Source organism: Giraffa tippelskirchi, chromosome 3, assembly GCF_054371585.1.
Source record: "Giraffa tippelskirchi isolate mGirTip1 chromosome 3, T2T-mGirTip1v1.2.pri, whole genome shotgun sequence".
NCBI classification, from domain to species: Eukaryota; Metazoa; Chordata; class Mammalia; order Artiodactyla; family Giraffidae; genus Giraffa; species Giraffa tippelskirchi.
The window spans coordinates 182,804,191-182,831,507 of record NC_137277.1 but is presented as its reverse complement, the minus strand read 5'-3'; the positions used below and the strand labels follow the sequence as shown (position 1 = coordinate 182,831,507).

General features: G+C 47.5%; 1 protein-coding gene across 9 annotated transcripts; it reads right to left on the bottom strand.

Moving 5' to 3' along the window:
- Positions 1 to 250: 250 nt before the first annotated feature.
- Positions 251 to 14,612, bottom strand: KDF1 (keratinocyte differentiation factor 1). 9 transcript variants are annotated; one of them, XM_081580457.1, is made up of 5 exons: positions 13,751 to 13,839; positions 12,271 to 12,430; positions 2,242 to 3,312; positions 1,475 to 1,549; positions 251 to 913 (listed from the first exon to the last, which is right to left on the bottom strand). In XM_081580457.1, exons 3-5 carry the CDS (start codon positions 3,278 to 3,280, stop codon positions 831 to 833), a joined length of 1,197 nt encoding a protein of 398 aa, XP_081436583.1. In that variant the 5' UTR covers positions 3,281 to 3,312; positions 12,271 to 12,430; positions 13,751 to 13,839; the 3' UTR covers positions 251 to 830. The 9 variants fall into 9 exon arrangements, 7 of the variants coding, with proteins under 7 accessions (XP_081436583.1, XP_081436582.1, XP_081436579.1 ...); XM_081580456.1 differs by lacking the exon at positions 13,751 to 13,839 and adding an exon at positions 13,689 to 13,748; XM_081580453.1 differs by lacking the exons at positions 12,271 to 12,430; positions 13,751 to 13,839 and adding exons at positions 2,015 to 2,090; positions 13,689 to 13,748.
- Positions 14,613 to 27,317: the final 12,705 nt, after the last annotated feature.

The window sequence follows — 27,317 nt, the reverse complement described above, 5'->3', positions numbered from 1 at the left end:
GGCCTGCCTAGACGGACCTCTCAACCATGACAGAAGCCACTTGGTAAATCCTTCTAAGGTACAGACACTGCACTTGTCTCGATCTCCTGGAACTCACCGTGATGAGTCTGAGAGATGGGCCTTGCCGCTCTGAGTTTAGCCTTCTGACCTCAACTCCACAGCACTAAGCCAGGCTGGATGCTCTGCGTGGTCTCCTGCTCCAGGCAGCAGTCAGGCAAATGCGACAGAAAGGACAACATCACAGCCAAAATGAGCAGACAGATATCTATTAACTCTGTACTATGGTCACGTTAGTATGTAGAACACCAGCCGAGAACCTAACTGCTCAACAGAACATAACATGGAGTGGGCACTGCCCACAGAGTTCCAGACAGAGGTCCTGCCTGCCCTCAAACCCAATACATTTAAGACAAGCTTCTTTGAGCCGTTACCCCCTCTGCCCCCTGTCCTGGGGAGGGGGAGGACTGCATGATAGATTATGGGTTGTATGTTACAGGGGGAGCATATTACGGGGGTGGAGTCGGAATTCAATCCCAGAAGTCCCCTCCTCAGCTTTTGCTTTCCATGACCCAGGCCTCCTGAAGAATGGGCAGGAAGGAACAGGCCCAGGCAGGGGCCAGGCCCGTGGGGGACCCCGGGGGAACGTGGGCACCACAGCCCAGTGAAATGCATGTGGCTCGGGAACCATTCAGCCAAGGCGGGAGGAGCCAGAGTGGGCGCTGCTTCTGGGCTCACGGCCTTGCCTCCCACAAAGGGGGGCTCTGGTCCCCCTCTTCATGCTGTAGACTGCGCTTCTCTCAGACGGGGTGCAGCACTGGGCCTGGCGAGGGTTAGCAGTACACCTGGAGCAGGGGGGCCCCTGAAGAGTCTGTGTCGGTGCCCTGGAAGGATGAGTCGTGGCTGGCAGGGTATCCTGGGGGGTGGGAAGGAAGGAGGAAACAGAGGCTCAGAGATGGGGAGGGGTTCATGCAAAACCCTTGGGCAGGGAACAACCTGCTGAGAAGAAACAGAGAGGGACTCGAGCCTGGGTCAGTCTGATCCTGGCTGGGTGAGCCACTCAGCTTCTTGGCCTCTCTCAACCCCAGTCTTACTCCCTGTAAAGGGAAATGACCCTGCTTCCAGGGGCTTGTGAAAGCCAAGAAGATAGCGGTAGAAACCACACAGGGTGCCTTTTCAGCACCAGTGGGTGCCCACCTTCCCCACCCTCCACTTTCCTCTCCAGTGACCAGGGTTCAGATTCAGGCTCTAGGCACCTGCCCGCCTCCTGGCTCAGGGGCATCCCCCTGAATCTCTCCCAGCGGAATCTTTGAGCCAGCCTGCAGGACGGAGATAGGGTAAGAGGCTGCTCGGGCCTCTCCTCCCTTTCTGATCCCATCCTCACCCACCCCAGGAGGAAGCTGGGAGAGGGGCAGGTTGGGGGCCGCGAGGGCTGTCCCCTCTCCTCTCCGCACTCCTCATCACGTCAGGACCAAACCTGGGGCTCCATAGGGTCTCAGCTTCCTGGCAATGGCATCTGCGGTCGTCTCCTGGGAGATCTGCACCGAGAGTTCTAGTGAGGGAACAGGACGAGCAGTGGTCATTATCACGTCCTTTCAATCTCGCTCCCCACGTCTTAGCCCTGGGCTGGCTTAGAGAAACAGCGTGTGCGTGTGCGTGTGCGTGTGCGTGTGTGTGTACACACACTGGGTTAGAGAAACATCGTGTGTGCATGTGTAGAGAAATGATGTTTAAAAAGTGACACAGAGGGTGTGTGTATATCGTGTGTGTGTGTGTGTGTGTGTAGAGAAATGATGCTTAAAAAGCAACACAGAGTGTGTATGTGTGTATGTGTGCACACATGTTGGGTTAGAGAAACATCGTGTGTGTGTGTGTGTGTGTGTATAGAGAAATGATGTTTGAAAAATGACACGGAGGGTGTGTGCGTGTCTGTGTGTGTGTCTGTCTGTCTGTGCAATGGTGGATGGGGGGTTTGGTTAGGCCAGCACAGGTCAGAGGTCCAAATTCATATGGGTACCTGGGTCTTGTTAACCAGACTAGCTGGCTAGGCCTGGACGCCCCTCTGGCAGGTAGCAGCGGGAGACAGAAGGAGCCTGCGAGGGGACGCAGAGGACCGGAGAACCAGGAGGAGGAAAAGCTGGGACCAGCTGAGGGATGGATCCACAGCGGCCAAAGAGCCCAGTGTAACCCTCCCTGGCCAAAGCTTCCTCCACTCCGCCCCTCGGGCCGTGGCACCCCACCTACCATCCTGGCTGAGCCCTGAGCCCACCATGGTCTCGTGGCCGCTATCTGGGGCGGCCACAGCTGGGGCAGCCGCCCGGCTTGAGCGCCCCTCTGCCGTCTGTGGGCGGGCGCGGCTCTTGCGGGTACTGATGCGAATGATGCCGCGCACCAAGCGGCCCTCAGCGTCCTGCTCATCCAGGTGGTAGTCCTGGGTGATGCTGCTGATAAGGTCCGAGATCTTACTGGTCTTCTCTAGGAACACAGTGTCTGAGGTGCACTTGGCCAGCTCGTCGATCTGGTGTACACTGAACAGCTCTGTCAGCTTCTTGAAGATGAGCACGTCAATCTCTCGGCTGGACATGGAGCCACTGCCTATCTCGGGCAGGTCCAGGTCCGACTCGTGGAAGGAGTAGTACTCCTCGGAGCCCCGGGGACTGCTGGCGAGAGTGCTGGGCAGGCTGTGCCGCATGGGCGGGGGGTCAGCCAGCGGCTCCTTGCAGCAGGAGTCCGCGTCGGGGGCGGGGGAGGTGGTGCTGCGGTAGGGGTACACCGGGATGCCTTTGAGCTTGACGTCGGGGTAGCTGAAGCTGCTCCCCATGGCCGACTTGAGCCGCTGGCCATCCCGCCGGCTGGGAGGCGCACGGTCAGGGCTGGGGGGCACGCCGTTGTGCTCCTTGACCCAGTTGGCTTCGGTGGCCCCTTCAGGGGAGTCCCCCGAGGACAAGCAGGGGCTGCAGCCCCGCGCACAGGCCCCACAGCGCTGGAGGCAGTCCCGGCAGCGGCGGAAGCAGAAGGCCGCCCGGCACCAGTCCCACACCCAGGGTCGCCAGAGCAGGCAGCAGGCAGGGGGCTCGGGAGTCTGCTCGGCAGAGCCAGAGATGAAAGTAAGGCTTTCGGGCCCGTCTCGCCCGGGGTCTTTGGGGTCTGGCCTGCGGGTGCGGCGGCTCGGTGGGGGCCGGGATGGTTCATCGTAGGTCTCCAGGCATAATTCTGCTGGCCGCTCCCAGGGTCCCAAGCGTGGGGGCCCGGATGATGGGCGGGGGTGTCCGGGGCGGGGCATGGCTCACTGCATGGTCTGCTGTAGCCAGATGTCTGTGAGGGAGAGGCCAGGAGGGAGATAGGGTCAGAGGTTGGGGCACGTGCCTGCGCTGAGACCTAAACAGCTTCCGACTTCTGGCTTCTGGGGTCTGTGATATGGATGGGCCCAAGTATGCCCACGAACCCTGTTCCCTTGCTTCCCCAAAGAGGAAATTCTCTCTGAGCTCTAACCTATATATCAAAACCTCCTGCGATTTCACACCCATTGGGATGGCTACTATTAAAAACAGAAAATGACAAGCCCTAGAGGAGCTATGGAGAGGGTGGAACCTTTGTGCATTGCTGGTGGGAATGGAGAGTAGTACAGCTGCTCTGGAAAACAATGTGGTGCTTCCTTGGAAAGTTAAATATAAAATTATCATATAATCCAGCTGGGTTACGCCCAAAAGGATGGAAAAACAGGCACTTAAACAGATATTTGTATACCAATGTTCTAGCAGCATTATTCACAATAGGCAGAGATGGAAACAACCCAAGTGTCCATTGATGGATGAATGAATAAAAAAAAAAAAGGAAGCTGTATACACACAATGGAAATATTATCCAGCCCTAAAAAGGAATGAAATTCTGATACTTGCTATAACAAGGAACAACTGCTTCAAAATTGAGAAAAGAGTACGACAAGGCTGTATATTGTCACCCTGCTTATTTAACTTGTATGCAGAGTGTGTGTGCTCAATCACTCAGTTGTGTCTGATTCTTTACCACCCCTGTAGCCTGCCAGGCTCCTCTGTCCATGGAATTTTTCCAGCGAGAGTACTGGAGTGGGTTGCCACTGCCTCCTCCAGGGGATATTCTTGACCCAGGGATTGAATCCACGTCTCCTGCATCTCCTGCATTAGCAGGTGGATTCTTTACCATTGCACCAGTAGAGTACATCATGCAAAATGCTGGGCTGGATGAATAACAAGCTGAATTCAAGATTGCTGGGAGAATTATCAACAAGCTCAGATATGCAGATGATACCACTCTAATGGCAGAAAGTGAAAAAGGACTGAAGAGCATCTTGATGAAGGTGAAAGAGGAGAATGAAAAAGCTGGTTTAAAATTCAACATTCAAAACACTAAGATCATAGCATCTAATCCCATCACTTCATGGCAAATAGAAGGGGAAAAAGTGAAAGCAGTGACAGATTTCATTTTCTTGGACTCCAACAGCACTGTGGACAGTGACTGCGGCCATGAAATTAAAAGACACTTGCTCCTTGGAAGGAAAGCTATGACAAACCTAGACAGCGTATTAAAAAGCAGAGACATCACTTTGCAGACAAAGGTCCGTATAGTCAAAGTTATGGTTTTGTTTTTTTTTTTATTATCACAGCAACAGCCTACTAATTTATTTATAACAGGATGGTCCTTCTTCGCACCCCCAATACATTCCTCAAAATTCTCAAGTGTATTCCATTTGTTTTGCTGCTGCTGCTGCTAAGTCGCTTCAGTCGTGTCTGACTCTGTGCGACCCCACAGACGGCAGCCCACCAGGTTCCTTCGTCCCTGGGATTCTCCAGGCAAGAATATTGGAGTGGGTTGCCATTTCCTTCTCCAAAAGTTATGGTTTTTCCAGTAGTCATGTATGGATGTAAGAGTTGGACCGTAAAGAAAGCTGGGCGCCAAAGAACTGATGCCTTTAAATTGTGTTGCTGGAGAAGACTCTTGAGATTCCCTTGGACTGCCAGGAGATCAAATCAGTTCAGTCGCTCAGTCGTGTCCGACTCTTTGCGACCCCATGAATCGCAGCACGCCAGGCCTCCCTATCCATCACCAACTCTCGGAGTTTACCCAAACCCATGTCCATCGAGTTAGTGATGCCATCCAACCATCTCATCCTCGTCCCCTTCTCCTCCTGCCCCCAATCCTTCCCAGCATTAGGGTCTTTTCCAATGAGTCAACTCTTCGCATGAGGTGGCCAAAGTATTGGAGTTTCAGCTTCAACATCAGTCCTTCCAATGAACACCCAGGACTGATCTCCTTTAGGATGGACTGGTTGGATCTCCTTGCAGTCCAAGGGACTCTCAAGAGTCTTCTCCAACACCACACTTCAGAAGCATCAATTCTGCAGCACTCAGCTTTCTTCACCGTCCAACTCTCACATCCATACATGACCACTGGAAAAACCATAGCCTTGACTAGGTGGACCTTTGTTGGCAAAGCAATGTCTCTGCTTTTAAATATGCTATCTAGGTTGGTCATAACCTTCCTGCCAAGGAGCAAGTGTCTTTTAATTTCATGGCTGCAATCACCATCAGCAGTGATTTTGGAGCCCAAAAAAATAAAGTCTGACACTGTTTCCACTGTTTCCTCATCTATTTCTCATGAAGTGATGGGACCAGATGCCGTGATCTTAGTTTTCTGAACGTTGAGCTTTAAGCCAACTTTTTCACTCTCCTCTTTCACTTTCATCAAGAGGCTCTTCAGTTCTTCTTCACTTTCTGCCATAAGGGTGATGTCATCTGCATATCTGAGGTTATTGATATTTCTCCCGGCAATCTTGATTCCAGCTTGTGTTTCTTCCAGCCCAGCGTTTCTCATGATGTACTCTGCATATAAGTTAAATAAGCAGGGTGACAATATACAGCCTTGACGTACTCCTTTTCCTATTTGGAACCAGTCTGTTGTTCCATGTCCAGTTCTAACTGTTGCTTCCTGACCTGCATACAGGTTTCTCAAGAGACAAGTCAGATGGTCTGGTATTCCCATCTCTTTCAGAATTTTCCACAGTTTATTGTGATGCACACAGTCAAAGGCTTTGGCATAGTCAATAAAGCAGAAATAGATGTTTTTCTGGTACTCTCTTGCTTTTTTGATGATCTAGCGGATATTGGCAATTTGATCTCTGGTTCCTCTGCCTTTTCTAAAACCAGTTTGAACATTTGGAAGTTCACGGTTCACGTATTGCTGAAGTATGGCTTGGAGAATTTTGAGCATTACTTTACTAGCATGTGAGATGAGTGCAATTGTGCCGTAGTTGGAGCATTCTTTGGCATTGCCTTTCTGTGGGATTGGAATGAAAACGGACCTTTTCCAGTCCTGTGGCCACTGCTGAGTTTTCCAGATTTGCTGGCATATCGAGTGCAGCACTTTCACAGCATCATCTTTGAGGATTTGAAATAGCTCAACTGGAATTCCATCACCTCCACTAGCTTTGTTTGTAGTGATGCTTTCTAAGGCCCACTTGACTTCACATTCCAGGATGTCTGGCTCTAGGTGAGTGATCACACCATCATGATTATCTGGGTTGTGAAGATCTTTTTTGTACAGTTCTTCTGTATACTCTTGCCACCTCTTCTTAATACCTTCTGCTTCTGTTAGGTCCATACCATTTCTGTCCTTTATCGAGCCCATCTTTGCATGAAATGTTCCCTTGGTATCTCTAATTTTCTTGAAGAGATCTCTAGTCTTTCCCAATCTGTTGTTTTCCTCTGTTTCTTTGCATTGATTGCTGAGGAAGGCTTTCTTATCCCTCCTTGCTATTCTTTGGAACTCTGCATTCACATGGGAATATCTTTCCTTTTCTCCTTTGCTTTTTGCTTCTCTTCTTTTCACAGCTATTTGTAAGGCCTCCTCAGACAGCCATTTTGCTTTTCTGCATTTCTTTTCCATGGGGATTTTCTTGATCCCTGTCTCCTGTACAATGTCACAAACCTCTGTCCATAGTTCATCAGGCACTCTGTCTATCAGATCTAGTCCCTTAAATCTATTTGTCACTTCCACTGTATAATCATAAGGGAGTTGATTTAGGTCATACCTGAATGGTCTAGTGGTTTTCCCTACTTTCTTCAATTTAAGTCTGAATTTGGCAATAAGGAGCTCATGATCTGAGCCACAAATCAGCCAATCCTAAAGGATATCAGTCCTGAATATTCATTGGAAGGACTGATGCTGAAGCTGAAGCTCCAGTATTTTGGAGCTGATGCAAAGAGCCAACTCACTGGAAAAGACCCTAATGCTGAGAAAGAATGAAGGCAAAAGGAGAAGGGGGCTGCAGAACGTTAGATGGTTAGATAGCATCACCAACTCAAAGGACATGAATCTGAGAAACTCTGGGAGATAGTGAAGGACAGGGGAGCCTGGAGTACTGCAGTCCTTGGGGTCACAAAGAGTCAGACATGACTTAGCAACTAAACAGCAAATAATGTAGATGAGCCTTGAGACATTATGCTAGGTGAAATAAGCGTGACACAAAAGGACAAATATTTTATGGTCCCACTTATATAAAATATCTAGAAAAGTAAAAAAGTATACTGGTAGTTGCTGGAGGCAGGGGGAGAGTGAGAAGTTAGTATATAATGGGCAGAGTTTTAGTTTGGGAAAATGAAAACGTTCTGGAGGTGGACAGTAGTGATGGTTACACAACAATGTGAATGTATTTAATGTCACATACAGGCCTGTAACATCAAAACCACTGAAAAATTAAAACGGTATATTTTATGTTAGGCATATTTTACCACATAAAAAGAAAAAGCTCCTGGGATCTCACTTTTGGGGTAGTGGTCTCCCAGAGGTTCTTCCTACTGTTGGTAAGCCCACCAGCACAGAGCCTGAGGCTGCTCAACAAATGCCTTTCCATCGGACTTGCTACAGAACCTGATCCTCACCACCTTCCCTTTCTTCCCCTCCTCCTTCACATCAGACTTGGGAATCAACAGGTCCCCTGTCCACGTTTCAGTATGACTCAGACTGGCCCTCCTATCAACATTTAACATAAAGCACTGTTTCGCTGCCTTTGATTAGACGAGAAAGCAAGCCTCAAAATGCATCTTCTTTTCCTTTTTGCCTTGGTTGCTAGCAAGCTCAGATTTCACCGAACCTGGCCCTGTGTTAGGCACAGTAGACCCAAACATGAATGAACTATAGATGCTATTCCTGTGATTCACTTATGTTTTGTAGGGAAAACAGATGCTTAAAAGCTGGAACACATAAGATATATGCAGCATTATGGGAGAAAATAACTCTGCCTGTGGGAACATTACGTCGTGATATATTTGGGAAGGTCCCTGATCACATGGAGGACTTCCCTGTGGCTCAGATGGTAAAGCGTCTGCCTACAATGTGGGAGACCCAGGTTCAATCCCTGGGTCGGGAAGATCTCCTGGAGAAGGAAATGGCAACCCACTCCAGTATTCTTGCCTGGAAAATCCCATGGACAGAGGAGCCTGGTAGGCTACAGTCCATGGGGTCGCAAATAGTTGGACACGACTGAGTGACTTCACGTTCTTTCTTTCTCTCTGATCACTTGGAAGGGTTTGCTGGGCAGTAACTATCCTTGGCTTAGATTTTCTGAGACATTAATCTTTTACTAGTGTGCTAGAACCAATGATGTGATGGGAACCTGGGACTGAACATCAGGCCATCTGTATTCCAGTCCCAGTGCTGGCTTTAATAGGTGATGCGCTTTGGGCAGATCAATGCTACCTCCCTACACACAGCCACCATCATCTCTCACCCAGATATTATCAAGGCCCCCATTCTGACCACCTCTATTCCCTTCTACTTACTGCAGCCAGTAACAATTTAAAAAGCAGCAACAATGACAACAAACACGAATCTGGAGGAACTAGGCAGACACCACTTTAATCAAGTGATCAAAGTTAACGTAATTAATAATGGGACAAACCGACAGGTTGTGTCTCCTGGTTTACGCGCTAAAAAGGATACATCATCGCTTACGGAGTATTCCTGCCAAAAACGTATAACCTGAACGTAATCATGAAAAGACATCAGACAAACCCAAATTAAGGAACATGATAAGTAAATGGAAAGTGCGATCCTGAATTGAATACTGGGTCAAGAGGAGAAACTGGATAAGCGGTAAAATTTAAAACTAGACTGAATATTATTTAATATCATTATGTCAATGTTAAATCACCAATGTTAAATTCAGTGTGAAATAAGACAATGTTCTTATTCTTAGGCAGTGTACACTGAAGCATTTAGGGGTGCATGGTGTCTGCAACCTAATCTCAAAGGGTTCCTCCCAAAAGAGAAAGTATGTGTAGACAGAGAAAGGGAGGGAATGTTAGCTGTGATGAATATGGATGAGGAGGATACAGGAGTTCTTTATTCCTGCAACTCTTCCACCCATTCCCCCAGCTCCGCTCAGCGTTCCTTCTCCAAGGACTCTCCAGAACGTCAAGTCACAGCATTCTGCTTGGCTCTGGGTCAGTTGAGTCGGCCTTGAACCCATTGTTTGAAGATAAGCCTCTATGACCCAAGGGGACAGGGACTGTGTCTGACTCCTTTCTGCATCAGTGTCCAGAACAGGGTTGGTACACTAAGTACTTCAGGAGACTGAGACACTCCGTATGACCTCTGGATAGAACCAGGACTATTAGGTAGAAAGAGAAAGGACTTAGGCTCCAGGCTGACCGGAGTGGGGGAAACAGCAGTCTGGTGAGAGTAAGGTGAAGTCCCCCTCCAAAGGTTCCCAAACTGAAACTGTAATAGGTGGCTTGAAAGTCCCTCACAGTCCAGAGAAGCAAGTGGTTAAAAACCTTTGCCTTGGTTTGAGCAATGCTGGGGTAGGTATGGATTTATTCATTCACTCAATTAATGAATATTTACTGAGAGCCTACTGTATGGCAGACACTTCTAAATTCTGTGGATGAAGTGGTAAAACAGACAAAATTTCCTAACCTCGGAAGTTTGATTCTAGTGAAAGAGTTAATTATTGATAGCTTACATTGTTTTCAACGCTTAAATGTACTCAACCAATTAATTCTCAGAACCCTATTTGTAGGTATTAGTGTTGTCATTATACTGAGGCAAAGAGAGGTTAAGTAAATTGTCAAAGCCACACATCTGTTTGAACGCAAGTGGCCCGCTTCGACTCATATGCTACTCCATCTATTATTTGACAGAAAGTGGGCAGTCAAAGTGGTCAGCTGCCAACTCCATGGATGAACCTGTGCCCAAGGAGTGCTTGCATAGGGAGAGCCTTGAGTCTTGGGCTTAGCCCTTGGATCAGGAGGGTAGGCATATCTACCCTGTTTGAACTACACTGAGCTCTGGGGTACCCAGGATTTGTAAGAACAAGAGGTTACTATTCATGGTTTCAGTTATTGTCTTCTCTACCTCCAAGGTTTTAGGAGTTGTCAAAGCTAGTGGAGGTGATGGAATTCCAGCTTAGCTTATTTCAAATCCTAAAAGGTGATTGTGTTAAAGTGCTGCACTCAATATGTCAACAAATTTGGAAAACTCAGCAGTGGCCACAGGACTGGAAAATGTCAGTTTTCATTCCAGTCCCAAAGAAGGGCAATGCCAAAGAATGTTCAAACATTTCACATGCTAGCAAGGTAAAGCTCAAAATCCCTAGGCTAGGCTTCAACAATATATGAACTGAGAACTTACAGATGTATAAACTGGGCTTGGAAAAGGCAGAGGAACAAGAGATCAAATTGCCAACATCCACTGGATCGTAGAAAAAGCAAGGGAATTCCAGAAAAACATCTACTTCTCCTTCATTGACTATGCTAAAGCCTTTGACTGTGTGAATCACAATAAACTGTGGAAAATTCTGAAAGAGATGGAAATACCAGACCACCTTACCTGCCTACTGAGAAATCTGTATGCAGGTCAAGAAACAACAGTTAGAACTGGACATGGAACAACAGACTGATTCCAAATTGGGAAAGGAGATCATCAAGGCTGTATATTGTTACCCTGATTATTTAACTTAGATGCAGAGTACATCATGCGAAACGCTAGGCTGGATAAAGCTCAAGCTGGAATCAAGACTGCCAGGAGAAATGTCAATAATCTCAGATATGTAGATGACACCACCTTTATGGAAGAAAGCAAAGAGGAACTAAAGAGCCTCTTGATGAAGGTGAAAGAGGAGAGTAAAAAATTTGGCTTAAAACTCAACATTCTCCAGACCCAGGTATTCCCTGGCAGTCTAGTAGTTAAGACTTCACCTTCCAATACAGGGGGTGTGGGTCCGATATCTGGTGAGGAAGCTAAGATCCCTCATGCCTCAAAAAACCAAACCATAAACATAAACAATATTGTAACACATTCAATAAAGACAAAAAAACCCCTCAACATTCAAAAAATTAAGATCATGGCATTTGATCTTATCACTTCATGGCCAGTAGATGGGGAAAAAAATGGAAACAGTGACAGACTCTATTTTCTTGGGCTCCAAAATCACTGTGGACAGTGATTACAACCATGAAATTAAAAGACGCTTGCTCCTTGGAAGGAAAGCTATGACAAACCTAGACAGCATATTAAAAAGCAGAGACAGCACTTTGCTAACAAAGGTCTGTATAGTCAAGGCTATGGTTTTTCCACTAGTCATGTATGGATGTGAGAGTTGGACCACAAAGAAGGCTGATCACTGAACAATTGATGCTTTTGAATTATGGTGTTGGAGAAGACTCTTGAGAGTGTCTTGGACAGCAAGATCAAACCAATCAATCATATTCACTGACTTCCCTGGTGGCTCATATGGTAAAGCATCTGCCTACAATGTGGGAGACCCAGGTTCAGTCCCTGGGTCGGGAAGATCTCCTGGAGAAGGAAATGGCAACCCACTCCAGTACTCTTGCCTGGAAAATCCCAGGGAGGGAGGAGCCTGGTGGGCTACAGTCCACGGGGTCGCAAAGAGTCGGACACGACTGAGCGACTTCACTTATTCACTGGAAGGACTGATGCTGAAACTGAAGCTCCAATACTTTGGCAATCTGATTTGAAGAGCTGACTCATTGGAAAACACTTTGATGCTGGGAAAGATTGAGGGCAGGAGAAGAGGATGACAGAGGATGAGATGGTTGGATGGCATCGCCAACTCAATGCACATGAGTTTGAGCAAACCCCAGGAGATCATGAAGCACAGGGAAGCCTGGCGTGATGCAGTCCATGGAATTGCAAAGAGTTGGCCATGACTGAGCAACTGAACAACACCATCACCATTCATTAAATTCATACAACAAATATTTACTGAACACCTACCATGTGCCCAACACTGTGCTAAGTGGGCCAGAAACAGGATCCAGCTCAAGACGACTTTTGCTTTATTTAGCTCTCATAATTGCCCTGTAAGTATTGTATCTCCACTTTACAGATCAGGACTCTGAAGCTCAGAGAGGTGAAGTGACTTGCCCAGAGACACCTAGGTGGGAGGGAATGGAGCTGGATTTGTACTGTGGTCTGTCAGACTCTAGAGCCCCTGTACTTTGTTCAACATCACACATCTAGAAGGGAGGGTGGGATGGAGGAAAGGGAGACAAGACCTGGGGTAAGGACAGTGCCTGGCTTCAGTTTCCCCCTTCTTTCCAGACCCTGAGCCCTCCTGAAGTCAATCTCAGGCCATTTCATCCTGGCTATATCTCCCCCTTGCTGCTTTTGCCCCCACCTCCAAAATCCTAGGAACACCAGCCTCTCGCTTCATCAGGGGCTCCGGCTGTGCCTGGGGTAAGACTCCTGGCCTCAGTTTTCTCATCTTTAACAAGGGGAAAGAGGAATACCTTCAGGGGCCACCTTCAGGTTTAAATGAGATATTTCGTGAAGGGGCCTTAGAGCTTGTGCCTGGCACCTGGGAGGGGCTGGGTCTCTGGGCACCCCAAGGCACTGCAGGGATCCTCCTCAGGGTCAGAAGCCCCCAGACTCTGGCAGCCCTCCCCAAACCTCTAACTGGGGCTCTCCCACTCCCCCTTAGTCCCTGAGAACACACACATCGGAGGTCTCTCTCCGTTCCACCCCCTTCCTCCGAAGGTGACCGGGAGAGGCCCAGCCGCATCAGCCTTGGGTTCCATCCGCTGTGCCCAGCTGCGTCTGGAACACCCGACCGGCCGAGAGGGGCTCCCCAGCCCCAATCACCAAAACAGCCGTCGACTCGCGTGCCCGGGCATCCGTGCACCCTTGATCTCCCGCCCCAAAGTCTCAGCCCCCCGACTCCCGCCCCCTCGGGCACCTAGTCCTGGGGGCAAGGGAGAACCAGATCCGGGCTCTGCCGCTCGGACTAGCACAGCCCCTACATCAGCGGTGCCCTCGGGGCAAGCACCACCCTCTCCGGCTGCAGGGGCCCTCCGCCCGCGGGAGGATCCAGCCTGTCGACACGGCCCCTCCGGGTGTGCACGGCCCCCTCTCCCCGCCCGCCCCCGCCTCCCCAGCAAGCACGGCTCCCACCTCAAGCCAGCGCCACCCTAAGGGCGAACCCGGCCCCCTCACCCCCAGGCTGCCCGCCCAGCTTAGGCGCCCGCTCAGGCCGCTCCCTGGCCGGGCCCGGCCCGCGCACCCCGGAAGTGGGAGGGTGGCCCCGGAGGAACCGGCCCCGGGACCCTCGCCCGCCCAGCCGTAGCCTCGGGAGGGGGTCTTCCCACACTGGTGCCGCCCTGATTCGCGCCCCCTCGGGCCCGCGCGGGGCTTACCTGTCCCGCCAGGTGAGCCGCCTCCAGCTCGGCCCCTCCCCCCGACCCCCCTTGCTGCTCACCTGGGGCGCAGGTGAGCGTCTCGCGGGAGCGCTGCACGGGCCGCCGCTGGGGACACACTTCCTGCCTCCGCGAAGCGCCTCCGCCGCGCACCTGGGCCGAGGCCCCGCCCTGGGAGCTGGGCGGGCAAGTCGGCCGGGCTCTGGCGCTCGACCTGCGGACTCGGAGCACAGCGCTCGGCCTAGTCCGGTTAAATGAGGCCTGGCGGGCACGGTGGACAGACGCTGGGCTCAGTCTTCTTTTCTGTTAAATGGGCAGATGGTCCTAGCAGTCTCTAGCGCCTGCCAGGCCTTAAAGGCTCAGCCCAAACGGCATGTCTCCAGAGACGCCTTCCTTTTGGCCTGCATGCTAACTCGCTTCAGGCGTGTCCAGCTCTGCAACCCAGTGTACTGTAGCCCGCCAGGCTCCTCTGTCCACGGGATTCTCCAGGAAAGAATACTGGAGTGGGTTGCCATGCCCACTTTCTCCAGGGAATCTTCCCAACCCAGGAATAGAACCTACATCTTTTACGTCTCCTGCATTGGCAGGCGTGTGCTTTACCTCTGGCCAACTGGGAAGCTTCCTCTTTTACAACTACACCTGTCTGGTTTTCTGTTATATAGAGCAGTTCTCTGTACTCCTTATCAAAATGCTCTCTCCTGTCTCCTCCTTTAGCCTCTGACTAGGGTATAGTTTGTTCCCCATTTGTTCTCCAAATGTCCTGGGTGCCCAGGGCAGGACTGGGCACATAGTAGATGCTCAGCAGATATTTGGGGCTTCCCTTGTGGCTCAGCTAGTAAAGAGTCCGCCCTCAATGAGGGAGACCTGGGTTCGATCCCTGGGTTGGGGATCCCCTGGAGAAGGGAAAGGCTACCCACTCCAGCGTTCTGGCCTGGAGAATTCCATGGACAGTCCATGGGGTTGCACAGAGTTGGACATGACTGAGTGACTTACACTTTCAGCAGATATTCTCTGCTGAGTGAACCGCTGGGCTCTGATTTCTCCTTTTGTCCTGACGGGGCCTGGTTTGCCTGTTGTGATCAGTTCACCTTCTCTGTTACAGGAAATCTGCAGAGGAAGACAAGGGCCTCTGCTCTGGGGCCTAGGAGTAGGGTAGAAGAGGAGACTGGGCTGTGCAGTCACGAAATACATCCCAGATGAGCAGAAGTGGCCAGAATGGGCCATGATCGCTGCATCCTACGGGGTCTCTGCAAGAGGCAATGTCACTGGGCGGCAGGTGTCAGGGGTAGGATTATTCCAGGTTCCTGCTCCTCTTAATACCAACTTCATAGCAACAATAGCAGCAGTGAACAAGTGACTTTTAGGGAGCACCTACAGGATCCATCTTAAACCCTTTACTTGCATAAATTATTATTTAATACTTTCACCTGAGAATAACACCTCAGGTGTTATCATTTTCATTTTACAGATGAGGAAACTGAGGCTTAGGAACGGGAAATTATTTGCTCAGGCATTTGGCCCAAATCGTGTGACTTTGAGCAAGACTTCCTTCCCCCAACCTCATCTGTGGAAATAATACTACCTCTCTCCAACTGGGAGAATTTCAAAAGGTTACAGATGCGAAGAACTGACTCATCTGTAAAGACCCTGATGCTGGGAAAGACTGACGGCAGGAGGAGAAGGGGACGACAGAGGATGAGATGGTTGGATGGCATCACCGACTCAATGGACATGAGTTCGAGTAAACTCTGGGAGTTGGTGATGGACAGGGAGGCCTGGGGTGCTGCAGTCCATGGGGTCGCAAAGAGTCAGACACGACTGAGCGACTGAACTGAACAGATGCAAAGTGAGATAAAGGATATGGGAAGAGATCACTGAGGTAGGATGGGTAAGTGGAATTCAGTACCACTGAGCCCCTTCCCCTCCAGGTATACCAAAAATACACAACCTCCTAATCCCAGATGGAGATACTGCCAGTTAGGAGAGAACCCTTTGTCTGCCCTCCTTGGTTTGCCAAGTCCTCCCCTTCCCCAGCCAGGGTGGGGCACTCCTTGGAAGCTAATTCCCGTGGTGACTGGGGGGGTTTCTTTCCCTATCACACCTCTCAGGGCACCATCGTCTCATTCTATAGGTGCCCTGCCATGTGCACAGAGTAGGTGCTCAATTTCACCACGGACCCTTCATGACAGTCCTCAGTACATCTTGTCCACATTCTCATCTGGGGCAAGTGGCCATTGTAACTTCATTTGGACCTCAGAAAGTGAGTCACATCGCGTACAGCTGAACATCTGTGTACCATAAGACCCAGTAAGTGTATTTCTGGGATACAGCCACAAGAATTTCACATATATACCAAGAGACATGTATAAGAATGGTGGCAGAAACATTGTTCAGTAACCCCAAACTGAAAACATCCAAATGCCGTTGATAGGAGATAAAGAAATGTGGAATAATTATATAGCAGTAGAAAATGAATGAAAAATAACAGTATGGCTAGATCACAGTGATATAATACTGAATTAAAAAACTACAAGTCAGAGATGTGTGCACGTGGAATGGTATCCTTTTCAAAAAGTTCAAATACAACTGGAAGTACTATCAGTCAGTCAGTCAGTTCAGTCGCTCAGTCGTGTCCGACTCTTTGTGACCCCATGAATTGCAGCACGCCAGGCCTCTCTGTCCATCACCAACTCCCGGAGTCTACCCAAACCCATGTCCATTGAGTCGGTGATGCCATCCAACCATCTCATCCACTGTCGTCCCCTTCTCCTCCCGCCCCCAATCCTACCCAGCATTAGGGTCTTTTCCAATGAGTCAACCCTTCGCATGAGGTGGCCAAAGTATTGGAGTTTCAGCTTCAACATCAGCCCTTCCAATGAACACTCAGGACTGATCTCTTTTAGGATGGATTGATTGGATCTCCTTGCAGTCCAAGGGACTCTCAAGAGTCTTCTCCAACACCACAGTTCAAAAGCATCAATTCTTCGCCGCTCAGCTTTCTTCACCGTCCAACTCTCACATCCATACATGACCACTGGAAAAACCATAGCCTTGACTAGACGGACTTTTGTTGGCAAAGTAATGTCTCTGCTTTTAAATATGCTATCTAGGTTGGCCATAACCTTCCTGCCAAGGAGTAAGCGTCTTTTAATTTCATGGCTGCAATCACCATCAGCAGTGATTTTGGAGCCCCCCAAAATAAAGTCTGACACTGTTTCCACTGTTTCCCCATCTATTTCCCATGAAGTGATGGGACCAGATGCCATGATCTTAGTTTTCTGAACGTTGAGCTTTAAGCCAACTTTTTCACTCTCCTCTTTCACTTTCATCAAGAGGCTCTTGAGTTCTTCTTCACTTTCTGCCATAAGGGTGGTATCATCCGCATATCTGAGGTTATTGATATTTGTCCCGGCAATCTTGATTCCAGCTTGTGTTTCTTCCAGCCCAGCGTTTCTCATGATGTACTCTGCATAGAAGTTAAATAAGCAGGGTGACAATATACAGCCTTGACGTACTCCTTTTCCTATTTGGAACCAGTCTGTTGTTCCATGTCCAGTTCTAACTGTTGCTTCCTGACCTGCATACAGGTTTCTCAAGAGACAAGTCAGATGGTCTGGTATTCCCATCTCTTTCAGAATTTTCCACAGTTATTGTGATCCACACAGTCAAAGGCTTTGGCATAGTCAATAAAGCAGAAATAGATGTTTTTCTGGAACTCTCTTGCTTTTTCGATGATCCAGCGGATATTGGCAATTTGATCTCTGGTTCCTCTGCCTTTTCTAAAACCAGCTTGAACATCTGGAAGTTCACGGTTCACGTATTGCTGAAGCCTGGCTTGGAGAATTTTGAGCATTACTTTACTAGCATGTGAGATGAGTGCAATTGTGAGGTAGTTTGAGCATTCTTTGGCATTGCCTTTCTTTGGGATTGGAACGAAGACTGACCTCTTCCAGTCCTGTGGCCACTGCTGAGTTTTCCAGATTTGCTGGCATATCGAGTGCAGCACTTTCACAGCATCATCTTTGAGGATTTGAAATAGCTCAACTGGAATTCCATCACCTCCACTAGCTTTGTTCGTAGTGATGCTTTCTAAGGCCCACTTGACCTCACATTCCAGGATGTCTGGCTCTAGGTGAGTGATCACACCATCGTGATTATCTGGGTTGTGAAGATCTTTTTTGTACAGTTCTTCGGTGTATTCTTGCCACCTCTTCTTAATATCTTCTGCTTCTGTTAGGTCCATGCCATTTCTGTCCTTTATCGAGCCTATCTTTGCATGAAATGTTCCTTTGGTATCTCTAATTTTCTTGAAGAGATCTCTAGTCTTTCCCAATCTGTTGTTTTCCTCTATTTCTTTGCACTGATCGCTGAGGAAGGCTTTCTTATCTCTCCTTGCTATGCTTTGGAACTCTGCATTCAGATGGGAATATCTTTCCTTTTCTCCTTTGCTTTTCGCTTCTCTTCTCTTCCCAGCTATCTGTAAGACCTCCTCAGACAGCCATTTTGCTTTTTTGCATTTCTTTTCCATGGGGATTTTCTTGATCCCTGTCTCCTGTACAATGTCACGGACCTCTGTCCATAGTTCATCAGGCACTCTGTCTATCAGGTCTAGTCCCTTAAATCTATTTGTCACTTCCACTGTATACTCATAAGGGATTTGATCTAGGTCATACCTGAATGGTCTAGTGGTTTTCCTTACTTTCTTCAATATAAGTCTGAATTTGGCAATAAGCAGTTCATGATCCGAGCCACAGTCTGCTCCCGGTCTTGTTTTTGCTGACTGTATAGCGCTTCTCCATCTTTGGCTGCAAAGAATATAATCAATCTGATTTCGATGTTGACCATCTGGTGGTGTCCACGTGTAGAGTCTTCTCTTGTGTTGTTGGAATAGGGTGTTTGCTATTACCAGTGCGTTCTCGTGGCAAAATTCTATTAGCCTTTGCCCTGCTTCATTCTGTACTCCAAGGCCAAACTTGCCTGTTATATTTAGATATAATATTGAGTTGAAGCATATTGCATATCGGTTTTTAAAAATTAATTGATTAATTAATTTTTGGCTGTGCTGGAGCTTTATTGCTGCCCAGGCTTTCTCTAGTTGCAGAGAGCAGGGGCTATTCTCTAGTTGTGCTCAGGCTTCTCCTTGTGGTGGCTTCTATTGTTGCAGAGCACAGGCTCTAGAACTCTGTTGTGGTGCATGGGCTTAGTTGCTCCCTGGCATGTGGGATCTTCCTGGACCAAGGACTGAACTCATGTCCCCTGCATTGTAAGGTGGATTTTTAACCACTGGACCACAAGGGAAGCCCCTTTTGACCTAATATATATATATATATATTTATATGTATGTATAGCAAATTCATAAGATTAAGCCCATGGAAAGAGAAGCCTGGTAAGCTACAGTCCTGGGGTGACAAAGAGTTGAACATGACTGAGTAACTTTCACTTTCAGCCTAATTTATGTGTGGAAAAAAAATTTTTTTTTTTAAAATAAGATAATCAGGAACACAGAATTCAGAATAATGATAACCTGGGGGTAGGGTAGTGGAGAGATCAGAAATGACAGGGACCCTGGAGAAGGAAATGGCAATCCACTCTAGTATTCTTGCCTGGGAAATCCCACGGACGGAGCCTGGTGGGCCACAGTCCATGGGGTCTCAAAGGAGTTGGACATGATCTAGCGATTAAACAACAACAATACTGCATATTGCTCATATTTCTATACATGGTGAAATAAATATTTACTTGATTAAATAAAGTCTTGGAAAAAAAAAAAAAAGAAATGACAGGGAAATCCGTAAGCAGATTTCACTTTTAGTGGTGTTCTGATTCTTGGATTGAACTCCAGGACTTTCATTTTTATCATAAATGAATGAGTACATGAAAAAATAGAAATTTATGCTGTAACTAAATGATTAAGGGCACTGTTACTTGTCAGGTTTTCTTTCTTTTTTTAAAAACGATTTTTGACCACACCCCAAGTAGCACATGGGACCTTACTTCCTCAACCAGGGATCAAACCCATGCCTCCTGAATTGGAAGGCAGTCTTAACCACTGGACTGCCGGGGAAGTCCCTTGCCAAGATTTCAAGGTACCAAAAAATCTAAGGGTCTAGAATCTAGTTCAGTTTTCCCCCATTCGTTTATTCATCCAAAGATTAAGATGTAATTTACATACACTGAAATTTATCCTTTTTAGTGTACAGCTCTATGAATTTTGAAAAATACATCTGCATAACCACCACCACAATCAAAATTTAGATCAGTTTCATCACCACACACCCCCAAATTCCCTAAACTTTTCTGCAAGCTGTTCCTCCCCCCATCTCAGACCTTGGCAACCACTGATCTTTTTTCTGTCTCCACAGTTTTTCTTTTTCCAGAACATGTTTAGTAAATGTGCACTACAAAATTCTGATTCTGTAGTGCCTAAAACACTGTAGATTAATAAGTAGGAACATGATTGAAGCAGCTTAGAACTACTTTCTTTGCCTAGAAAGGGAAAAAGCAGGGAGGGAAGGAAGGAAAATATAATCTCTGAACCTCTGGCCGCATTCTCTGATGTGTGAGGGGACCTTTCTCTGGAGCCCTTGTCTCTCACCAGCTGTGCAGCCCTGGAGAAGCCACTTCCCTTCTCCTCATCTGTAAAATGGAGATGATATTTCCTCCTCTAGTGTGTTTTGTGGAGTACTTTGCAAAAGGCACAAGTTAGCTGGTATTCTAATCATGTGTGTGTATGTGCTCAGTCATATCCAGCTCTTTGCAACCCTGTGGACTAAAGCCTGCCAGGCTCCTCTGTCCATGGAATTTTCCATTCCAGGAAAATTCTTACCTGGAGTTCTCCAGGCAAGCAAGAATACTAGAGTGGGTTGCCATTTCCTCTTCCAGGGGAACTTCCTGACCCAGGGATCAAACCTGTGTCTCTTGCATCTCCTGCACTGGCACCACTGTGCCACCTGGGAAGCTTGGCTACACTGAAACCTCTCTCCTCCTCTGCCCTTCTCCCTCCCACACTCAAACACACTGGGCCCTGTTCCCAAGGGCCCATTCCCCTGCCACAGTGCATACTGAAAAACTCTGTCAAAAACTGGTGACATTATAGGTATTAATATATATCCCCCAAAATTGAAACCAGGTCCTCAAATAGGTACTTACATGCCAGCATTCATTGCAGCACTATTCACAATAGCTGAAACGTGGAAAACTCAAGTGTCTATCAACTGATGAATGGATAAACAAAGTATAGAATATACACACAGTGGAGTGTTACTTAGCCGTGAAAAGAATGAAATTTTTGTGATACATGCTACAGCATAGGTAAACCTTGAAGACATCATGCTAAGTAAAACAAGCCAGACACAGAAAGACAAATATTGTGATTCCACTTATATTCAGAAAAAACAAATTCATAGAGACAGGGATTAGAGGTTTCCAGCGGCTGGAGAGAGGGAGGAGTTGGGAGTTACTGCTTAATGGGTACAGAGTTTCTATTTGGAATGATGAAAAATTTTGGAAATAGATAATGGTGATGGTTGCACAACAGTGTGAATGTAAATAATGCTGCTGAACTGCAACTTAAAAATAGACAAAATGGCAAATTTTCTGGGTATATATTTATATATATATATATAAACCACAATTTAAAAACCCTCAAGCTGATGACATTCTTTGACAACAAAACAAGTCACCGTACAGGTCCAGCATTCAGCATAACAAAGGAGATAGAAGTCTATTGGAATGAAATTTCCAGATAATAACTCACTTCTCCTGTGCAGTTTACAAAGCAAACACTTAAATTTGATCCTTACAAAAGCCCTAGACATAACCGTGGTCATATTCATTTTGCAGATGGGGGAACTGAGGCACATCAAGGTCCCAAGGCCATATTGTCACTAAGTAGTGGAGCTGGGTAGGAATCCAGTCCTTTTGGCTCAAATGGCAACCCACTCCAGTACTCTTGTCTGAAAAATTCCACGGACAGAGGAGCCTGGTGGGCTACAGTCCATGGACTCGCAGAGTCGGACACGACTGAGCGACTTCACTTTCTTTTCTTTTCTTTCACGGTTTCATACTGTGCCGTTCTTCTGGCCCTTAAAGCTGTGTTCCGGCTTCTTTCTGTGCCTTTCTAACCACCTGAGCTCATTTTTTCCTCTTGGCCACTATAGGGGACCGTTGTTCTTATCTTCTGCTTCCACATTATTGCTCTGTTCTGATTGATGTTTATTTTTCTGGTCTCTGTCCTCGGCCGCCATTTTGTTCCTGGGATGGAGACAGGGGGAGGGGGAGGTGTCAAGGATGGCTGGGGTTCTGGCTTGTGCTACTGGGATGGATGGAGATGACTGGGGAGGCCAGGTTTGGGGTATGAAAGTGTAAACTTGGTATTCTCTCTCTCTCTCTCTCTGTAGTCGCTAAGTCGTGTCCGACTCTTGCGACCCCATGGACGATAGCCTGCCAGGCTCCTCTGTCCATGGGATTCTCCAAGCAAGAATACTGGATCTGTTGAATTTAAGGATTTGTGAGATAACCAAGAAATATCATGATTGTATATATGGATGACATTCAGAATGATATTTAGAAGCTCTAAGACCTGCAACTCTGGGGGTGGGGAGGAGCAGTGGGTCAGAGGAGTATGGGCAGTGGACTGTGGGTCCTTGGGTGTCTGCGGCTTGCCTCTGGTGTGCTTCTCCCATAGAGGGCACTAGAGGGCAGCACTCAACGGCAGAAATTGCCAGAACTTGAGTCACAAGATAGATCTATTAATCAGCTGGAGTCCTAGACGCACCCTTGTTGAGCAGCAGCGAGAACTTATTTCTCTGAACCTCAGCCTTCCTCATCCTAAAATGGGGTTAAGGTGAGGTAGGATAGAACAGTGGTTCAGAGTTTGAACTCTGGAGCCAGAGAGCCTGAATGTATGCCCCAACTCTGCCACTTACTAGCTGTGTGACTTTGGCCAAGTTACAGAACTTCTTTTGCTTCAGACGCGCCTCGTTCATCAAGTTAAACTAGTAATAGTTTCATATGGTGATCACTACAGGGGCCCGCATATGGTAGTTAGATGGCAGCTATTTTATTATAACCCCTTCTTCTTGCCCCTTCTCTACTTCCCCTGCCGTTACGGGGCCAGGACTCTCAGAGGCCAGACCACTGCCTCTGAGAATAAGCAGAACAAATTGATACGACTACCATGATCACTACTATGTCTTTAGTTATATTATGAGCCTTATTCCCATATAATCCTCACAGTAACTCAGTGAATAAATCCCAAATCCTTATTTTGTAGCTAAGAAAACAGAGGTTCAGAGATTCAAGCCTTTTGCCCAAAATCACACAGCTAGTAAGGGGCAAAGCTCAGAATTGAGCCCAAGTTCTTTCTGTTCAGAGGCTGAGCTCTTCGCAGTGGCTCCTCTGGGTGCCACTGAAACTGGGCCCCAGAGGATGCCCCAGGCCCCAGCAGAATGGGGGACTCCTCCTTCTGTAATCAACTCTAATCCTACTCACCATACTTCTCTTTCCCAGATATAATTTCCTGGAATTCTGAATGTAATAAATGGAATGGAACCACCTGAAGGGAATCCTGTGGGAACAGAATGGTGGAGGATGAGCAGAACTGGAACATGGAGTTGAGGCTATCTTGGATCCAACCAGTCCATCCTAAAGGAAATCAGTCCTGAATATTCATTGGAAGGACTGATGCTGCAGCTGAAACTCCAATACTTTGGCCACCTGATGCGAAGAACTGACTCATTTGAAAAGACCCGGATGCTGGGAAAGACTGACGGCAGGAGGAGAAGGGGACGACAGAGGATGAGATGGTTGGATGGCATCACCGACTCAATGGACATGAGTTTGAGTAAACTCGGGGAGTTGGTGATGGACAGGGAGGCCTGGCGTGCTGCAATTCATGGGGTCGCAAAGAGTCGGACACGACTGAGCGACTGAACTGAAGTGATCTGTATTGGTCAGACAATGGGCCAATCATCATTCAGAGCTGCCTCTCCCCTTTCCCTCATTGGCTAAAGGATGGTGTTTCCTGGAGGCTGGAGAGAGCCAGGGGAGTCCCAGAGTTACCCTGGAGAATGGTGGACAGATAAGCTGGGGTCTAGGCTGGGCTAATAATGAAGTAGAGGTGTACTAGGAGCCCCGAAATTCTAAGGAGCTGCGCTGTAGGGATTCTGGAACTGTAGGTTGGGCTGTTGAGAGAGAGACCCCCGGTCCACCTGACACAGGGGGAATTACTGGGGCTCCCTTACTTTAGCTTTTATGACACCTAGTTTAGGCCTGCAGGGAGCTGCAGGCTGAGAAACCATCCTGTACCGGTTGAAGCAGGTTCTGAATTTGGTTCCAAGCTCTAGTAGTGATATTTTCTGCAGAATCCTCATGCTGAAGGAACCTTGATCCAACTCCTTCAGTTTACTGATGAGGAAATAAGGCCCCTGAGGAGAATGGCTTTAGCTGAGGTCACATAGTGAAGAAGCAGTGAGCCCTGGAGGAGGTGGTGTCAAGATAGGCTCTGTTCAAATTCTGCCTTTACGGTAAGCTGGGCAAGTGACTCAGCCTTTCTGGGCTTTAGATTCCACATCATTAAAATCTATTCATTCAGCCTTTCTGCTACCTAAAGTCCACCTTACTCCTTGTACTGCTCCCTTACTCTCTTACACATACGTACACACACACACACACACACACACACACACACACACACACACATTCACAGCAGCTTGGGCACACGTGGCTGATGCTAAGTCTCCTGGCCACTTGCAGGGGACAATAGGCAACTCTGACCCATGAACAAACACCCCCACTTTCTGCCCCTCATGCCCCTGCCCCCAGCCAGCCTCATACTCCATGTTATGCCTTTCCGAAAGTCTCTGAGCCCCTCTGATGGCCTTGACCTCCTCTGCTGCTTTCCCTGTCCCTAGACTGGAGCTCCCAGAGAGAAAAGTCTGGCCCGATTCATCTCTCTGAGTCCCCAGCACTCAACCCAGGGCAGGGTCCAAAGTTTGCGCCTGGGCGTATTTGTGGAAGGGGTCAGTGAAGGAAGCCCCTCCAACCCGTCTCCTTTTCAGGAGCCCATGACCTTCACCTTCCCAAACCACTGATGTGACAGAAAGAGCCCTGGAGTGGGGACTCACACAAACCTAGGGTGAAAACTCAGCCCAGACTCTCCCTAACTGTGTGTACTTGGGAAATGACCTCATTTCTCCAAGCCTCAGTTCTCTGTTCTGTAAATAGCCTTTCAGGTGAGGGGTCATATAAGCTGAGAACTGGAAGACCTAGATGGAAAGACCTAGAGGAAGAGTCTTCTGGGCAGAGTAAAGAACTGATGTGAAGGCCCCAAGATGAAGATAACCCTGGCATGTTCAGGAAACAGAAAGGAAACCAGCGTGGCTGGAGTGCATTGAGCAAGGGGTGACTGGAGGCGGGGGTGGAGATGTGCAGGCCCTGGGCTGCACAGGGCTTCAGGGAATCTGTTAGTTTCTTTTATTAATTATTTATGGATGCGCCAGGTCTTTGTTACTATGTGTGGACTTTCTCTAGTTGCGGCAAGTGGTGGCTACTCTTTAGTTTTGGTGCATGGGCTTCTCGTTGTGGTGGCTTCTCTTGTTGAAGAGCATGGGCTTTAGGGTGTGCGAACTCAGTAGTTGTGGCACATGGGCTTAGTTGCCCCCCTGCCCTGCACGTGGAATCTTCCCAGACCAAGAATCGAACCCAGGTCCCCTGCAGGTGGACTTTTAACCACTAGACCACCAGAGAATTCTTGGGTCTTTCTTTTGATCTAAGTGATGTAGGAGGTAACTGGAAGGTCTCCAGCAGGTGGGTGACTTGATCTGACTAATACCCTCAAAGTTTCACCCTATGATGACTGCAGGAGAGTAAGAGTGGAGGCAGGGAGTCCATGGAGGAGGCTTTGGGAATAATCAGGTGAGGGGGACAATGGCCTGGACTAGAGTGGTGCCTGGGAATGAGAGGAGAAGTGCTCAGATACATGATATATTCTGGAAGTGGACCCCACAGGACTGGATATGCAAGACGTGGGCAGAGAGGACTCGGGGTTGGCCCCTGATTTCAATTATCGTTTGCTGAGAAATGATCATTGTTTAGTTGCTAAGTCGTGTCTGACTCTTGCAACCCCATGGACTGTAGCCCACCAGGCTCCTCTGTCCATGGGATTTCCCAGACAAGAATACTGGAGTGGGTTGCCATTTCCTTCTCTAGGGGATCTTCTTGACCCAGAGATCGAACCTGAGTCTCCTGCATTGGCAGATTCTTTACCTCTGAACCACCTGGGAAGCCCTTGCTGAGAAATAAACCACTCCAAAACTTAGTGGCTTAAAATGATATATTATTTCTAGAAATTCTGCGGTTCAGTTGGGGTCAGTTGGCCAGTTCTGCTGGTTTTGCCTGGTGTCACTTATGAGGCTGCATTTAATTGGGAGCAGCGGGGACTGGATTATCGAGATGGTGTCCCCTCTCCCTGGACCTCTCTTCACCTGGCCTCTCATCGTTCAGAAGTCTAGATGCAGAGGCTTATGAGTACACGCCTCGAGATGGCCCATAGTATGGATCCACTAGCAAACAACATCTTTAAAGAAGTTTTAGTAGGTGAACATGTGGCCATTTTCTGGAGCACATTTTTTGTTTAAAAAGATGAACACAAGCCAAGATTTCAAGCAAAAAATGAGCAAGAAATCCCCCTTCATCTTGGAAGCTTATTGCAAATCCATTGAACACTGTGGGATATATGGAATCAGAAAGCAAGATCAAAAAAGTGGCTAAACAGAGAAAATTAGGAATTTGACTATCGATCAAGGTTTACCCTATTTCATAGTATTGGGCAAGATTAAAATCCCAAAGTTGACATGGGTGGATTTTAGAATATTTAAGGTTAAATGTAAATTCTGATTAAGTCAGAGATTTTGTTCTTTGGACTAATTGAAGAAGTTGATGGAAATTTTGTTTACTGTGTCATAAATGGAGTTTTGTTTACTACTCAATACAAAGTGGTTCTCCTTAAGGAAAAAAATATCCCCCCTATAATTCTGAATATATAAACCTTTCAAAATACATAAAATAGTAAAACATCTATTCTTAATATTCATTGCATTTTTTTCTTTTCCATTGTAATTTATTCCAAAATATTGAATATAGTACCCTGTGCTATATATATGGTAGGACTTTGTTTATCTAATTTTTTCCCCTCTGGTAATCATGGTTTTGTTTTTTATGTCCGTGAGTCTGTTTCTGTTTTGTAAATAAGTTCATTAATGTTTATTACAACTGACACATTTAAAATCCTATCATCTAAAAATATATTAACTAGAAATATTACTTTTATCCATTTTCACTTTCCCTGAAACAATATTCAAACTCTATATCAATGTCTCTGGTACTACTAGAGCCACTTTGGAATACAATTTGTCATAAAATTAGAAAAAAAATAACTAAAAAAAAAGTCTATCTGACCTTCACAGCGAAGCAGCGGACTTCCAAGAGGACAGGGCCAACTGTGCAAGTGCTTATGGAACCTTTGCTTGCTTCACGCTTCTTGACATCCCATTGGAGAGAGCAAGTCATATAGCCAAGGCCAGAGTCAGCACGGAAGAGGACCCACAAGGGCATGGATATCTGGAGGCC